Source organism: Podarcis tiliguerta (assembly GCF_965153285.1).
Source record: "Podarcis tiliguerta genome assembly, chromosome: W".
NCBI classification, from domain to species: Eukaryota; Metazoa; Chordata; class Lepidosauria; order Squamata; family Lacertidae; genus Podarcis; species Podarcis tiliguerta.
The window spans coordinates 9,990,676-10,008,840 of record NC_139552.1 but is presented as its reverse complement, the minus strand read 5'-3'; the positions used below and the strand labels follow the sequence as shown (position 1 = coordinate 10,008,840).

The following is an 18,165-nucleotide window of genomic DNA, read 5'->3' as shown; positions in this document are numbered from 1 at the left end:
ATGGTGAAGTGTTATATTTTCTACCAAGTGTTAGAGCAGACCTTGCGGCTTTTAAAAAAATAATGTGTTTACATGGTGAGTGTTGTGACACTCTAATAATTCAGTGTTTAAAATGTTAACATTTCCTCCTTTGTAGGGAAGGAACCCTTTCTATTTAGAACCATCAGTTTTAATTACAATCACAGATGGAAGCAAATTGACAAATACTACAGGTGTGCAGGAGGAGGTAAGAGAAGCTCCTAAGCTTTAAACTGTAATATGGCTGCATGGAATGTGTTCTCCTCTTGGGAGTTTAAAAAAGTACTCCTGTCCTGATATTCCTTTGGTGTTAAAGGTGTTTCATAACAATTTTGTGCAGAATTATTGGTTATATTTCTATCCTGCTCTTGCTGTGTTGCTAAGAGACAGATTAGACTGAGAGAAGGAAGGAAACCTGTCTTACATACAGATTCAAATTTGTTGGTCCATCTAGTTCAGGATTCTCTGCCATGGCTAGCTGCAGCTCTTCAGGGTTTCAAACAGGGCCTTTACCAGCCTTACCTGGAAATGCTGGGGACTGAACTTGGGACCTTATTCATGCTAAGGAAGTGCTCTACCATGCTTAATCACAGCCCAGAGATAACTGTGAACTTCATAGCTGACTAGAAATCATTCCTATGAACAGCTGGAATATAGACAAAATTAGATGAAGAAAATAAATCTCCATCTGGGCTGTTTTCTAATTTTTCACTGTTTAAAAACACACAGAGGGCTGGATGTCATTGATCTTCCTTGAGATTTTAGCAGAAAATGGAACTAGCTACATGTTCCTTTTCAATTAGAATCAAATGGGCTTCTTCTTCTAGCAAAGCCCTTAGATGAATGTCTGTCTTTTTAGCTTCATCTTCCTTTGACTTCTCCCCTGCCTGGAAGTGAGTTAACCAAAGAACCATTTCGCTGGGATCAGAGGCTGTTTGCCCTTGTGCTGCGCTTGCCTGGAGCGTCTTCAGTGGAACAGGAACAGCTAGGAAGTGTCCCTACATATGAGTCTGCTATTACACAGATGTGTGAAGTCACAGGAGGTAGCTGCTGCTTTTTTCTCCCTATTCTTGGTTTGCAAATCTAAATCCATCTACTTTGAAATAATGGTGTTGGTGCATTCACATGTATTATATGGCTCAAATTCTCATTCATGTCTATATGCTGTGTGTATGCCTGCATACAGGGGGTATACAATTCCCTCTTTCATTTATCATTACTGACTAGCTTGGAAATCTGGTAGAGCACCTTCAGAGTAAAAGCTGGAAAGTGAGGTGGGGGAAACTGCCAGATGGAATAATGGAGGTGGACCCAGAGTTCCTTGGTGTGCTTCAAATAATGGTATTTCTGTTTTGCAAAGTCTGTCTGCTCCTCAGGGTAGCAAAAAAAAAATAGCTATCCTGTTCTATTCTTACCAAGGCACTGAATACTGTGTGTGCATGCTTTTTCTAAGTTAAAAATCATGCAAGTTTGAAATTCAGGTCCATATTCCTAATCGCATAAAGCTTCATTTCTTTGACTTCCTGGTTTGGATCGCAAGCAGCAGGGAGCGCAGAGAAGCAGCTGAAGGGCTTCTCCGAGCTACACGGGGGCTTGGGGGCAACGCAAGGGCACTGCGACCTCCAAAATCTCAAGGGGGGCCCCCTTGAGGGATAAGCTGACCAGCGGCGTTGGAGTAGCCCCGACGTTTTTTCGGGTTTTTTTTTTTAAAAAGAGGACTCGAGAACGACGGGACTGAGAAACGCAAATGGTAAGCTCTGCGGACCCCGTGTGGCGATGCCTCTAGCTCCCACTGGAAAAGCGACAAACCTCCGTAACTTTAAGAACAGAACCCTTAGTGTTTTTGGAGTAATTTGTGGCTAAAAATTTGGGCTATACACTAAGTGAACTCTGAATATAAAAGGATTTAAATAAGGAACCTGCACTACTTTTCGGCGTGAATATGGCGCAGCAAACAGAGCCGTAGGAGTGAAGAAAGGAAGTGATTAGTCTCCTGCTGTGGAAACAACAGAGTGAAAGCCCTCAGCAATTTGCAATTTGCAGTGAGGCAAAGGGCACTAAACAACATAAACATAACAAAGAAGACCTTTAGAAACTTTGTATTCTTTCTGGGGAAACCCTTAAGAGATAAGAGAAAGAACTGAACAGAGTGGCTACAAAGACTGAAACATTTCAGAGCCTTAATTCTTAAGACTGAGATACAGAGGGTAGGAAGAGAGAGGAAAGAAGATAAAATAAAATAAAATAAAATATAAAGGCTTTAGATTAGATATTAAATAATAATTCCTATTTGCCTGTTTCTCTATGCTCTAAATCCTGAACCCTCTATGTTACAGTCTGGAAATTGAAAAACAGGAGTGTTTATTAGTTCCTGCCACTCCTTTTTCTTCTCTTTGCAAACCTTAATTATTGGACTATAACCCCCCCCCCCCCGCTATTAAAGAACTGTGATGTTTTGTTTTTTTTTATTGGATTTTTACTTTCTTTCTCTGAGCTACTAGGAACCCCATGAACTGAATTTATAGGACTATACACATATCCTTACTTGGATATTTATTCTCTTCTGTTTTAATGTTGGGATTAAATTAAGAACACCCTGGACTTTCAAGATTGGAGCTTTTTTGAAATCATTTAAGAAGAGGCACACTTAGACCATGGGGGTATATACCCCTCCCCAGCAATCAGATTGATTTCGGACTCCTGGGTCTCTCTTTAATACAATTCATATTGGATTGAGCCAGCAAGTGGCTGAAGAGCATAGAACGTAGAACTTAAAATAAACTGCATTCTTCTTCTTACCTCCTCTTTCTTTCGTTTGGAGGCTTAACTGTCTGGAAACTACTAGTACGCACATTAAGGACTACGCTTAAATTTCTGTTTTCTTTTTTGCCCACCCATTGCTTCCTTCTCCACGGACTGTGTTGGTGCGATTTGCCCCTTTTTGGACACAGAAGGAATCGTTTCTTCTCAGACCAATCTCTAAATATTGATTCCCTCTCCTGATAAAACATTTGAATTGGATTAAGCTAATCAAGTGGCTGAAGATCAAGCAAAAGAAAGAATAAGAAGCCATCATTTAAAATAAGAATATATACTTCAAGATATGTGCTAAATCTTTAGTTTCTTAGTGGCCATTTTATACAAACTTTTTTTTATAAGATTAATACCCTATTAATGGTCTTTACATAAGGTCCTTTTTCAGTGCATAAATAATAATTCTCTGATGAGTGTATTACTGAATTAATTTGAAATAACTTGTACTAACTGGATTTTACTGCGGACCTTACCTACATTTAGAGTTCACAGATTGTAAATTTAGAGATGGAGATTTGAGTCTGGGGAAAATAATTGGCAATTTCTGGGAAGCCAACTGGTATTTGGGACTTTATTTGGAGTTGGAAACCTTATAAGTTAATACTGTTTCAGAACTATATTATATGTTCCCTTTTTTTTTAATTCATGAAAAGGCTGTTGAACATATTGCCGGATAATTAATTAAAATTGGTAAAGATTGTGCGCCCTCTAGGGGAGAGAATAAATATTACAAGAAATTTAATATTAAAAGGTGTGAGGGAAGAGATGGCTGGGAAGAATGGGAAAAAGATAGGAGGAACACCATCTGACAGGAGAGCATCCCGACAAGAAGAAATAAAGGATTTAGATATCTTATGGCAAAAAATAAAGGAAGAATTCAAACAGAGCGAAATACACATGGAGGAAAAACTAGGAGAGATGCATGAGTTGATAGATAAGAAAATAGAGGGAGCAGTAGGAGAATTGTCAAATAAAATTAAAGACCTGACCGTTCGATCAAAGACTATGGAAGAAACAAGCAAAAAAATACAAAAAAATATGAAAGAACAAAAGAAGGAGACAGAGAGGATAAAAGATGAAATAGGAGAACTGAATAGAAATAAAGACCAAATCCTGGATAATTTAGCAATGATTGAAATAAAACAGAAACAACTAAATTTAAAATTTAGAGGAGTAGGAGAAGAGACAAATGAGAATATAAAAGAAAAAATGATAAAAGAGCTAGCGAAATGGTTAGAATTGAAAGAGGAGGAGGTTGCCTATCAAATTGTAAATGCCTTCAGGATTAAAATAAGGTCTACACGAGTAAAATTGAGGAAAGTCCCAGGAGACTGCTTAGTTATATTTAATTCAATGGAATTCAAAAACATGATATTAAGAACAAGTTATCAAAAGAAATTAATTATTGAAGGCAGGCCAATTATCATCTTTAAAGAAGTACCAATTAGACTCCTTCGCAAAAGAGAAGGATATAAACAGCTAGTAAGTGTGTTAAAAAACAATGGTATACAACACAGATGGGAGTTCCCTGAGGGGATCTCCTTTTTCTATAAAGAAAAAAGATTTAGAATTACTGAGACCCAAGAAGTAAGGAAGTTTCTGCGTAGATACGAGAAAGAGCTTGGGAAAGCGGAGGTGAGATATGGAGGAAGAAACGAAGACCCAGAGGAGAGAAGAAGGAAAAAGGAGAAAGGAAAAGAACAGGAAGACAAAAGAAGGGAGGAAGAAGAAGAGGAAGAGGCGGAAGAAGAGGGAGTAGCGGAAGAAGAAGAAGAAGAAGAGGAAGAGGAACCAGAAAACAAAGCCACTCGAATTTAAATTATTGGTTATTTATAGTTTGAAAAGTAAATACAATAATGAATCTGAAAATTTTGTCTTGGAATGTGAATGGACTGAATGAAAAAACCAAAAGGAATAAAATCGTGAATGTTTTGAAAAGAAAGAACCTTGATCTGATATGTATACAGGAGACACACATGACTAAAAAGCATAAACATATCCTCATAAATAAAAAATTAGGCGTTGAGTTTGTAAACTCCATTGCCGGAAAAAAAAGAGGGGTAGTGACATATGTCAAAGAAAAATGGGAACCCAAGTTAATTTGCAAAGATGATGAAGGAAGGATTTTGGGGGTTCAAATTAACTTTCAGGGTGAAAAACTCAACGTGATAAACATATATGCCCCGAACCTGAATAAATTGGAGTTCTTTAAGAAACTGGAAGAAATACTATTGGAGTTAGAGTGTAACAAGACGATATTACTGGGTGATTTTAATGGAGTACCGGCACCAGAAATAGATAGACAATCAGAAAAGAAAAAAGGTAATCAAGGGAAGCTGCCAAGATCCTTCAACAACTTAGAGGAAAATTTAGATTTAGTAGACATTTGGAGATATAAACACCCAATTGAGAAGCAATTCACCTTCTTCTCAGAGCCACATAAGAGCTGGGGCAGAATTGATCAAATCTGGATCTCAAGAGAACTCACATTAAGAACATCTTAAGTGTGAAATCCAACCTAGAACTCTATCCGATCATAACTCAATAGTCTTCTGTTATGGTTCTGGGGATTGCTTGTGCGTAATTTGCCTTCACTCCTGGTGGTCTGGCATGGCTGAACCCCTTTCTGACAGAGCAGCCTCTACTCCGTGGCTGCCTCAGTCGCTGGCAGAATCCGTCAGTGGGCGTTTCTTAAACCTTCTCCAACATAAGAACTCCTTTACTCCCAGTCTCCTCCCTCTCTCCCTACGTGACAGCTTCCTTCGCAATGTGGGAGCTGGCAAGGGAGTACTGGTTCCTTCTCCGCTTGTCTCTGGCGCAGAGTCTTGGAGCCACCTCTCCGCTTCCTCTATCTCCTCCCCTTCTCCACTGGTGCTACGCTGATTTCCTTCCCCAGCTTGCGGGCTACCCCTCCTTCTGCTGGAGGCTTCTCTGCCATCATCCTGGAGCCTTCTCAGCTCCTCCTCCTCCTCCGATGGCAGTTCCCTGACATCCACCTCCCCCCCAGGACCCCCTCCACCCCCGTCCCGACCTTTTGACCTACCCTCGTCACTATTCTCGGCCGACGATGCGGGGAATCCCCAAAAGGAGCTGTCGTCATCCCCCGATGATTCAAACCCTGCTTCCCACCCACCTCTGCACCTCTCTGTGGGTGGAACCCCCCAGTTAGCTTCTTCTTCTCCGGACACCCCCCCTCCCTCCTCCCCGGAGGCCGGGAAGCCGACGAAGTCCTCCTCGTCGTCGGTGGTGCCAAACTCCTCCTCCCAGAACCTCACTGGCGGTTTGGGTTTCCTCGGGAACAGGTGGTGGAACTCTTCCACAAGGTACTCATCCTCGACTGCCTCTGCCGGGACCCACGTGTTCTCTGACTCGGGTTCCCCTTCCCAGGCTACCAAATACTCCACCTGGCGGCCTCGCCACCTGGAATCGAGTATTTCCATAGCTCGCATTTGGTGTTCCCTTTCCTCCACCTGCGGGTGGTTGGTGCTCCTTCCCCTCTGCCCTGGAAACTCCCGCCCCTCCCTGTACAGCGAGAGTAGAGACCTATGGAACACAGGGTGTATTTTCATGCTGTTGGGCAGTTTGAGTTTGAATGCTACCGGGTTCACCTGCTGTGTTACCTCGAAAGGCCCCAGTCTCCTTGGTTGCAATTTTTTGCATCCTCCCTTTAGGGGTAACCCTTTGGTTGACAACCACACCCTGTCTCCCACCCGTATGGTTTCGCCTTCCCTGCGGTGCTTATCGGCTTCCCTTTTGTACACCTCCTTCGCCCGCTCCAAATTCCATCTGAGTTGTTGGTGCAAGGCCTCCATTTCTTCTACGAACTGTTCCGCCGCTGGTACACTCCATCCTTCCTCCCCCCTCCCTGGGAAGGCCCTGGGGTGGCACCCATAGTTGGCCATGAATGGGCTCATACCCGTGGATACATGCTCGGCGTTGTTATATGCAAACTCCGCCAGCGCCAACTTCTCTACCCAATCGTTCTCCCTTTCCCCTACGTAGCACCGCAGGTATTGTTGGAGGATCCCGTTTGCTCTTTCTGCCTGCCCGTTGGTTTCTGGGTGTCGTGCCGTCGAGAACCCCACCTCGACCTGCAACAAGCTCATGAGCTTCCTCCAGAACCGGGAAGTAAATTGTTTCCCGCGATCGGAGATGACCCTCGTGGGAGCGCCATGCAGTCTGAAGACATGTTCCACAAACAACTTGGCCGTTTCCTCTGCTGTTACTGCGTGGGAGCAGGCTATGAAATGGCACATCTTGGTCAGGAGATCGACTACCACCAAGACTGCTGTTTTCCCCCTGGACTTGGGCAAATCCGTCATGAAATCAATGGACACCACCTCCCAGGGTTTTCCTGGTGTGGGCAAGGGTTCCAGTAACCCCGCCGGAGCCGCCCTCTCTCCCTTGGCCCTTTGACAGCAGTCGCACCCCCGCACATATTCCCGTACGTCTTCCCTTACCCTTGGCCACCAGAAGTCCCGGGTGACCAGCAGCATGGTCTTGTGCTGTCCAAAATGACCCGCCGTGGGGTTGTCATGGAGTTGCTTGAGCACCCTTCCCCTTAGGTTTTCCCCTGGAACATACATTGCCCCCCTGTAGTACAACAACCCTCCCTTTTCTTCAAACCCCCCTGGGTTCTCCCTTCCTTCTCGGAGTTCTCCGATTTTTGTTTGGGCGAACTCGTCATTTCGAGTGAGTTCCTCCAGCTCCCTTCTACCCACCAACGCTCCCCCGCACACCCACCGGTCCTCGGGGATGACATGTCGTGTCTCAGGGGGTCCCTCTGTGTCCATGTACTCCGGCTTACGGGAGAGCGCATCTGCTCGTATGTTTTCCTTTCCCGGTATATACCGAATTTCAAAGGAAAACTTGGAGAATTCCTGCGCCCATCGAATCTGTCTCTGGTTGAGTACTCGCGTTGTCCTCCAGTATTCTAAGTTCTTGTGGTCAGTGCAGACCTGAATCTTGTGTTGCGCCCCTATCAATAGATGTCTCCACCGTCGGAACGCCGCATAGATCGCAAGCAGTTCTCGGTCATATACGGTATAGTTCTGCTCCGATTTGCTCAACTTCCTTGAGAAAAATGCACACGGTCTCCACTCCTCTTCGGCCCCTCCCCTTAAGAGAAGGACCGCTCCAATGGCTCGGTCGGACGCGTCGGTTTCCAACCTCATGGGCTTTGTCAGGTCCACATGCAGAAGCTGCTCCTCTGAGGCGAATGCCTCCTTCAGCCTTTCAAAGGACCGCTGGGCGCTTTCTGTCCAGACGAATTTCTTCTTGCTGCTGAGGCAATCGGTGATTGGCGCTGTCAGGTGGGCGAAGTTCTTGATGAACTTCCTGTAGAAGTTACTGAACCCCAGGAACCTCTGCACGTCTTTCCGGGTTTTGGGTGCCTTCCACTCCAGCACCGCCTGCACCTTGCTCGGGTCCATGGCCAGCCCCTTGTCCGACAACCGGTACCCCAGAAATTCGACTTCTCTGGCATGGAACTGGCACTTTTCCAGCTTAACCCACAGCTGATGCTTATGCAGTCTCTTTAGCACTTCCCGGACGTCCCTGACATGTTGCTCCTCATTGTCCGAATAGATTAAAACGTCATCCAGGAAAGCCACACAATTCTTGAACAGCAGGGGACCCAGCACGTGGTGCATAAATGCTTGAAAGCAGGCGGAGCCTGATTGTAATCCAAAAGGCATAACTAAGTACTCAAAGGCCCCCAAGGGGGTGAACATTGTGGTTTTCCATTCGTCCCCTTCCCTTATTCTAATCAGATTGTATGCTCCCCGGAGATCCAGTTTGGTAAAAAAATTTCCCCGCCTCACTTGCGTTAAAATGTCGTCAATTCTGGGCATGGGGAAGGTCACTGGTTCAGACACAAGGTTCAACGACCTATAGTCCACAATTAATCTGGGCTGGTTTGTTCCCTTTTTGTCCACAAAGAACACTGGACTGCCCCCTACCGCCTTTGATTCTCTTATGAACCCTCTCTTCAGATTCTTGTCAATAAACTGCCTCAACTCCTCCATCTCCTTGTCAGACATGGCATACAATTTTCCCGCTGGTAATTGCGCCCCAGGCACCAGGTTAATTTGGCAGTCAAAGGGCCGGTGGGGGGGTAGTCCGCCTCTTTCTCGCTGAATACCTCCCTTAGGTCGGCATATTGTCTTGGCACCTCCCCTTTTGTTCCCACTGCCAGCCCAGCCACCCTGGCCACCGTCATTCGGGGGTTTTCTCCCCCCAAACAGTGCTCCACGCAGTACGTAGATCCAAAAGTGACTGACTGCTGGTGCCAAGACACTACTGGGTCATGCAGGGCTAGCCAGCTCATTCCCAGTATGATTGGAGGTCCCGCTAGCGTGGCCACATGGAAGGCAATGGTTTCTGTGTGCTTGCACACCCTCATTCGCATCGGGGGGGTCTGGTGTGTCACTTCACCTCCCAGAAGCTCCCTCCCATCTATGGTGCTTACTTGCAAGGGAAAGTCCAAAGGTAATAAATGGAGTTGGTGCTCTAGGGCAAAATCCCTGCTGAAGAAGTTGCAGGAGCTGCCTGAATCCAGCAACCCTTCCACCTTGACTGGGTACCCGTTTGGGAGTTCTAGTACCACTTCAACGGCTATGGCTGCTCTGGGGGGCTCAGGTTGGGGAACTTTTATTGGTCGTTTGCCTGGCTGCTCTCTCTTTTGCTGGGCAGCCAGGCTCTCCCGTTTCCCGGGGTCTGCTCAGGCTCTGGCTGTTCCTCCCCACTGGCAGCAGTTCCAGCCATTCCTGGCCATGGTTTCCTCTGAGGACAGACTCGGGCAAAGTGCCCTGGCTGCTGGCAAAGAAAGCATTTTTTCCCCGCCTTCCAATCTCTCTTCCGACCTTCCCTGGGCTTCAAAATGCTGCTGGCCCTCCCCCCGTCCACTTCCATCGGTTCCCCAGGCTGGGAAAACTCTCCTGGTATGTCAGGAATGCGGTAGTCAAGGCAACGTTCCCCTCCCTTTCCCTCGCGCTTCTCCTGAGCGCGCGCTTCCTGACGAACTCCAATGGCAAGCACAGCTTTAGTTAGTTGATCCATGTTCTGGGGACGGGGCGCCCTTGACAGTTCATCCTTGACGCTGCTCGAAAGGCCCTCCTCAAACAGCATTTGAACCGGCTCCGCCTCTAGCGACCACCCAAGACGGTGAATTAACATCGCAAAGCGTGACCAATATTCCCGGACTGATTGGCTTCCCTGCTTGCATTTCATCAACTCTCTCCTAGTCACGCTTTGTGCTATTTCATTTGAATACATAGCATCCATGGCTTGGAAGAACTTCCCGAGATCCTTCAGGGCAGCATTCTGCGTGGCCATAAGGGGCCTAATCCAGTCTCTAGCCCCGCCCTGAAGGTGCCCCACCACGTAAGCGACCCTCTCTGAGTCGTCTGCGAAATCAGCATGCTGCAGATCTAGGGCATATTCTATTTCTGTTCTGAACGCATTATAGTCCTGGGGGTCCCCCCCAAATTTCTGCACCAACCCAGGTACCTTCCTGGCGATGGGAGTAGGTCTGACCTGTGCATCCTGAGCGCGCCTCTCATCCAGCCTCGCCGTTAGGAGAGCTATATGCTGTTCCAAGTCTCGGTTTCTCTCTAGCAGACTCTGTCCTCCAGCTGCGCCCTCTGGGGCTCCGGCTCCCTTGGTCACGCTCATGCTATGTCTCCTCCACGCCGCGCACAAGCAACGTAAGGGACTGACGGATTGCTGTTATGGTTCTGGGGATTGCTTGTGCGTAATTTGCCTTCACTCCTGGTGGTCTGGCATGGCTGAACCCCTTTCTGACAGAGCAGCCTCTACTCCGTGGCTGCCTCAGTCGCTGGCAGAATCCGTCAGTGGGCGTTTCTTAAACCTTCTCCAACATAAGAACTCCTTTACTCCCAGTCTCCTCCCTCTCTCCCTACGTGACAGCTTCCTTCGCAATGTGGGAGCTGGCAAGGGAGTACTGGTTCCTTCTCCGCTTGTCTCTGGCGCAGAGTCTTGGAGCCACCTCTCCGCTTCCTCTATCTCCTCCCCTTCTCCACTGGTGCTACGCTGATTTCCTTCCCCAGCTTGCGGGCTACCCCTCCTTCTGCTGGAGGCTTCTCTGCCATCATCCTGGAGCCTTCTCAGCTCCTCCTCCTCCGATGGCAGTTCCCTGACATCCTCGAAATAAAAGGTGTATCTCAAGACGGGTTTAGATGGAGAATGAATGAATACTTACTAGAGAGTGAAGACGTTATTGTAAAGACCAAAGCCACTCTAAAAGACTACTTTAGTCTGAATCTCAATAAAGAATCAAGTATAGATGTAGTCTGGGACGCCAGTAAGGCAGTGCTAAGAGGTTTTTTTATTCAGCAAAACAGCTATAAGAAGAAAGTAAGAGAACAAAAGAAAGAGGAAGTCCTTAGCCAGCTAAGAGAATGCGAGAAAAAATTAGTAACAAACCCGAAAGACGAACTAAATATACAAACAATAAAAATGTTACAAACACAATATTCAATTTTAACAAGTCAAGAAATTGAATGGAAAATTAAGCTGATGAAACAAAAATATTTTGAATCGGCTAATAAAACGGGTAAATTATTAGCTTGGCAACTGCGAAAAAGGCAAAAACAAAATGTAATAAATAGGATAAGAATAGAGGAACAACTGATAGAAGACCCAAAAGAAATAAAGGAAAATTTTCTTAAATTTTATGAGAACTTGTACAAAAAGGAAGACGAAGAGACAACCCGGATAGAAGAATATTTTGAAAACTACAGTGGGAAGACCATAACAGAGGAAGAAAGATCTCAACTAAATAAACCTATAAATGCAGAAGAGATCCAGGATACGATAAGGAAGATGAAATTAGGGAAAGCCCCAGGACCAGACGGACTGCCAGCCAAATATTATAAAATATTAGAAAACCAACTAACACCAGTGTTATGTGATCTTATGAATAGCATACTAAGAGGAGGTAAGATACCAGAAACGTGGAAAGAGGCCCATATTACGATGATCCCTAAACCGGACACGGACAAATTAAATATCAAAAATTATAGGCCTATATCATTATTAAATAATGACTATAAAATTTTTGCAGAAGTGATGGCAAATAGACTGAAAAAGTGCTTAGTAAATCTAATACATAAAGATCAAGCAGGATTCCTCCCAAACAGGTTTCTCAAAGATAATGTGAGGCATATCATAAACATTATAGAATATTTGGAGTGTAAGAATGAGGTACCTGCGGCGCTGATTTTCATAGACGCAGAGAAGGCGTTCGATAATGTCTCATGGTTGTTCTTGTTAAAAAGCATGGAGAAAGCAGGGCTAGAAGGCGAATTTATGGAAGGGATAAAATCGATTTATTCAAACCAATCAGCCAAACTGATTATAAATAACAATTTAACAAATTCATTTAAAATTGAAAAAGGAACAAGACAGGGATGCCCTCTATCCCCGCTTTTATTCATTATGGGATTGGAGGTAATAACGAATAAGATTAGAGCAACATCAGAGATTAGAGGGATCAAAATAGGAATGAAAGAATACAAACTAAAAGCATATGCAGATGATATGGTGCTATCTCTGGAAGAACCACAGAAGAGTGTTAGTAAGGCCTTGGAGTTATTAGAAGAATATGGCAAGCTGTCCGGTTTCAAGTTAAATAAATTAAAGACAAAAATGTTGACTAAAAATTTGGAAAAAGACGAAAGAGAAAAACTGGAGACACAGAACGGAATTAAGGTGGCTAAAAAAATAAAATATTTAGGAATTTGGCTAACAACAAAAAATATAAATCTAATTCAACATAATTATCTCACAACATGGAAGGAGATCAAAAAAGATCTAGATACGTGGAACAGAGTAAAACTTTCATGGATGGGAAGGATGGCGGCCATAAAAATGAACATACTCCCAAGAATGATATTTTTGTTCCAAAACATCCCTGTGATTAGAGGCTCCTCAATGTTTAAAGATTGGCAAAGAACTCTTTCGAAATTTATATGGAATGGGAAGAGACCGAGAATTAAATTCAAATTACTAACAGATCGGAAAGAAAGAGGGGGCTTCTCGGTTCCTAACCTGAAGTTATATTTTGAGGCCTCCTGTCTCTGTTGGATCAGAGATTGGATAAGATTGGAAGATACGGACCTGCTAGACTTGGAAGGCTTCAACAACAGGTTCGGTTGGCATGCCTATCTGTGGCTAGATAAAAAAAAGGTACATAAAGGTTTTTCAAACCACATTATTAGAGGGCCACTATATGAAGTCTGGGAGAGAAATAAAAAACTTTTGGAATGGAAAACACCCTGGTGGTTATCCCCAATTGATATTCTAACAATCAAAAAAGTAAACATGGAAGGAGAAAGACAGACATATGAAGACCTACTGATAGGATCAGAGAGTGGATGGAAATTGAGGACATATGAGGAGTTAAAAGACAAGTTAACAGGCTGGCTGCAATTCCATCAAATAAATGCAGTTTGGAAGGAAGATAAAAAAGTAGGGATAAATGAGAAAAAATCTAGATTCCAGATAGAAATAATTGAAGGCAAATCCAAGTTATTATCTAAAATGTATAACATATTATTAGATTGGGATACTAAAGATGAAGAAATTAAGGAGGTCATGACAAAATGGGCAATGGACCTCGGACATAATATAGAATATGAAAAGTGGTCGAATTTATGGATTAGTGGAATGAAATTCACGGCATGTGTTTTACTTAGAGAAAATTTGGAAAAGATGATGTATAGGTGGTACATCACACCGGCAAAACTAGGGAAAATATACAAAACAGGAAACAAGGCTTGCTGGAAGTGTAAAATTAAAGAAGGTAATTTCTACCATATGTGGTGGACCTGTGAAACAATGAAGAAATTTTGGGAACTTATATATAATGAGTTAAAGAAAATACTTAGATACACCTTCCCTAAAAAGCCAGAGGCCTTCTTACTAGGAATAATTGGGGACGAAATCAAAAAAGAAGATAAGACGTTTTTCCAATATGCTATGGCTGCTGCTAGAATATTAATTGCACAAAATTGGAAGAGCCCAAATATCCCAACGATCAAAGATTGGCAAGCAAAATTATATGAGTATGTTGAGTCAGCAAAAATGACACAAAAAATTAGAAACCAAAAAAATACAAAGTTTGTTAATGATTGGAAAAAATTTATGGTATACATTGAAGGTAACTATAGAGACTTAAAAACCATAGCAGGTTTGATATAAGTCCTACGACGCGCAAACCAGTAACAATTAATAGCTGCAGAAAAGAAAGAACTTCTTATTAAGAAACCCGAAAACGGGAGGGTAGGAGGTCAAGGGAGGTGTAGGGAAAAGGTTTAAATATTTAAAAATATAATGTTTTAAGGAAAAGGACAAAAATGGTAATGAATGTCATTCCTGCGTTATGTATGGATATTGTTTATTAATCTGTTGATTAGTTTTGTTTTTTGTTTTTCTTTTTGATCTTTTTCTTTTTTTTCTTTCTTAAGAGAAACTCAATAAAAAGAATTTTTTAAAAAAAATTCTTTGTTAACTTTGAATTCCCCCCTATTACTTCAATGTAGTGCCCAAGTTAAAAGTCGCTTAGTGGTATACTAAATGCACTAGTGGAATCACTTGCACAAGAGAAGGCCCAGGAAACCAGTGCAGTTCTTGTGGCTGGTTGCACAACAGATTGCTGTAGTCCTGATACTTCCTGTTGCACATCTGGTTGCACAGCAACTGTTATTCTCACCCTTATGCTTGTGCAACAGCCCTTGCACTGGTGGTCAGAGAACATTGAGTCTGGGACACAGTTTTGCTCCGAGACACAATTAGAGCAAAACCACTGCATGATCTTAGTCTGCTCAGTGGCTGTTCTTAACCTCACAAAGGTAGAACCAAACTCATCAGCAAACCAAACTCATCAGCCCCTGTGTGAAGCTAAATATTCTCAGCTTTAGTCAAGCCAGACATTTGTGCCCTAGGGAAGACTTAATGGGAGGTGGATGGTCTTCTTTGGCGATCACTCGCAGCCAAGTAAGATTGTCTTCCATGAATATGGTCTTAACAGTGTGTCCATAGGTGACTGTGGAGGCCAATTCTGGATCTACACATCCTTCCACAGTGGGGACATAGGTTTCTGGGCAGGAGTTGACCATAGTAAGGATTTGCCAAACGTGCCTTCCTCTTAGCTCGTTTCTCGCTTTCGTCCTGAATTTGTGCTTCTTCAAAGTCCATGATGCCTTTGGTAAACTGGAGTGATCACAGGTCAGTGTTTCCCAGTTGTTAGTGTTTATACTACATTTTAAAGATTTGCCTTGAGAGCGTCTTTAAACCTCTTTTGTTGTCCACCGGCATTATGCTTTCCATTCTTAAGTTTGGAATAGAGTAGTTGCTTTCCAAGAAAATAATCGGGCATCGGAACAACACGACCAGTCCAACAAAGTTGATGTTGAAGAATCAATGTTTTGACACTGGTGAACTTTGCTTCTTCCAGCACACTGGCATTAGTTTGCCTGTCTTATCAAGAGATACGTAAAAAATTTCAGAGACACCACTGATGGAATCTTTTGAGAAGTTGGACATGGCGTTTATAAGTGGTCCATATTTCACAAGCGTACTGTAAAGTTGGTAGTGTAATAGCTTTGTAAACAAGCATTTTGGTTTCCCTACGAATGTCTCAGTCCTCAAACACTCTGTGCTTCAGTCGGGAGAAAGCCATACTCACAGAGCTCAGGCTATGCTGGATTTCAACACTTTCCAAGGTCACAACATTAAGTTGGATTTCCGGCGCTGCTGAGGGTTTGTGACACCATTAAGTTGGATTTGTGACGCTGCTGCGCCGCCGGAGCACGATTTCTGTTCTCATCCTGAAGCAAAGTTCTTAACCCGAGGTACTATTTCTGGGTTAGCGGAGTCTGTAACCTGAAGCGTATGTAACCTGAGGTACCACTGTACCAGACGTTTAGAAGACATTTGAAGGCAGCACTGTTTAGGGAAGCTTTTAATGTTTGATGCATTACTGTATTTTAATATTTTGTTGGAAGCCGCCCAGAGTGGCTGGGGAGGCCCGGCCAGATGGGCGGGTTATAAATAATAAATTATTATTATTATTATTGTCAGAGCTGGCTCCTGGTCCCAGCTCACAGAGGACCAACGCTAGCCGGTAGTAATGTACCAAAGTCCTTATTGAAGTATAGTTTCCATTTCCAAGCCTCAGCGCTCCAGCTCTACGTCTAGGGTCTAGACCGGCGAAGCTCCATCTGAATCTCCACCCCCTGTACACCAGTTTAAGACTCTAATCTTGCTCCACCTCTTCCTTCTCTCCTTTCTCCTCTGGGTCCTGCTACCCCCCGGGGTCTCCTCCTTCCTGGACTCTTCCGACGCAGACGTTGACCCCCCTGACTCCTCCCGCTCTCTTCGGCGGGCTTTAGGACTTGGCTCCCTACCCGGGCTGCCAACTGTGCCGCCCTCCTGTATATTTGAACTTGGCGCGCGCGCGCGTTTAACCTTCCTCTTGACCGTTTCCTCGCTCCCTGACGGAGGCGTGGTCAATCCTGCCTCATGTTCTCCCGCTGGTGACGCGCCGCCTGATCCCGATGCCTGGAACTCCTCCCCCCTACTGCACTCTGGTGTGGACGCTGGTCCGGATTTCCAACTGCTGCTCTCTGAGTCTCCTATGGCCCCTTCTTCCTGAAGTGCCCCCCTGGGCACTCCCCTTGCCCTGACCATGGGAGCCCCCTTTTGTGAATCCTCCGATTCACTGGAAAGACTCAGAGACCTCGGACCACTGTCATCGCTGACATTTCCTTCGGACTCCTCCCCCTCGCTCTCCATTTCCTCCCTATCCTGTGCCTCTGCTCCTGAACCCCTGACAATTATTATTATTATTATTATTATTATTATTATTATTATTATTTGTTTGAGAATTTGTAGGAAGTTGGGGGCAACTTTCATGTTAGTTAGTACTGCTAATAGGTATTCCCACTCTAAGCAATCAAAGGCTTTGAGGATGTCCAGGGACATAATTGTCAGTGGTAGTTTGGTTGTCTTGCTGTGTTCGATCAGGTTCAGTAGTTTCCTGGTGGGGTCTGTAATATTGCAACCAGGGACAAAGCCAGTCTGGTCTGGGGCTATTACGGTAACTTGCATAAGAAAAAATTTAGGCGGTTGGCCAAGATTGATGTGAATATCTTGTAGTCTTGGTTTATTAATGAGATTGGGTGGTATGATTCTACTTTGAGGCTGTCTTTCAGTGGTTTTGGGATGGAGACTATTTTGGAGTGGATCCAGGTTTTGGGGATTGGTCCCCTTTCATGATGTCGTTGAATAGGCGGGTCATGTAGGGCATCAAGGGTTCTTTGAATTTCCTATAGAATTCTGCTGTGAAGCCATCTGGGCCTGGGGCTTTGTGTGGTGTCAGGTTTTTGAAGACCTTATCTATTTCCTCTGGGGTGATAGTGTTGGTTTCTGTTCTTATCACTGTGCAGCTGCTTGCAGTCACAGGACTGTGTTTACATTCCAGAGACAGTCCAGGTTGTTGGAGTCTCATGGGAAAGGGAGACGGGATGTGACGTTGCTGGTTTCCTGTTTCCTTTGTTCCTTTGTGTTTTAGTTGCTCTTTGCTTCTCATAGAGAGAGGATGTATATTTCCTTTGCTCTGCATAGCTTAGTAATAAAGCATGGCGTGTAGACCATACCTATCTCATCCTTCCGCTGTGGTGTTCTTTTAATGCTCTGCTCGGAGGAAGATGAGCCTTATCATCTCGGACGAACGGAGCTAAAATCCCAAAATTTTTGGTTATGGGCGCCAGAAGAACGGAATCCAGATGACAAACGGCAAAAGAACGGAATGCAACTTATCTTCTCTGCGTGTCAAGAAGATTGATGAGAGGTACGTGCTCTTGCCTCGGGACGGCTGCCAGTCCCTAATTAATGGCAATAAGGGGTGGACTTTGAACTTCAAGCCAAAGCACTAATCAGCTGCAGCAGAAGCTCAGGAGAAAGCGAAAGCCTTAAGAAGTGTGCTTTTTGAATGCAGCTGGTGGTAGAGAGACGCAGCTTGCTTTAAAAGACACAAGATGGCCAGTGCAAGAATAACAGACGCTTTTGGAATTCCAAAGCTCGGTAAAGGGAATTATCACAACTGGGTGCAATATGCAGAGGCTCTGCTAAGAAAAGAGGGTCTGTTTAATGTGATAACAGATGCCCCCCCCCCAGCAAGTCTCCAAGAGTCACATTTAAGAACAGAAGCGGGCGCTTCTTTGTTCTTTTATGCCAAGTTGCATGATATGGCACTTGCAGATGGAGCAGGTGCAATAGAGGCGGTGAAGAAAGTCTTCTTCGCCGTCG

The 18,165-nt window shown here is 44.4% G+C and overlaps 1 protein-coding gene across 5 annotated transcripts in view; it reads left to right on the top strand.

The window, feature by feature from the left end:
- LOC310668826 (integrator complex subunit 6-like) overlaps positions 1-18,165 on the top strand; it is a 165,921-nt gene that overhangs the window by 49,807 nt on the left and 97,949 nt on the right. For 4 of the 5 annotated variants that reach the window (XM_083422145.1, XM_083422146.1, XM_083422144.1 and 1 more), the window contains 2 exons: positions 137-226; positions 878-1,061. In XM_083422145.1, the coding sequence (XP_083278271.1) occupies positions 137-226; positions 878-1,061 (274 nt within the window). The remainder of the gene's footprint in view (positions 1-136; positions 227-877; positions 1,062-18,165) is intronic. The other variant, XM_083422149.1, reaches the window with a different exon arrangement.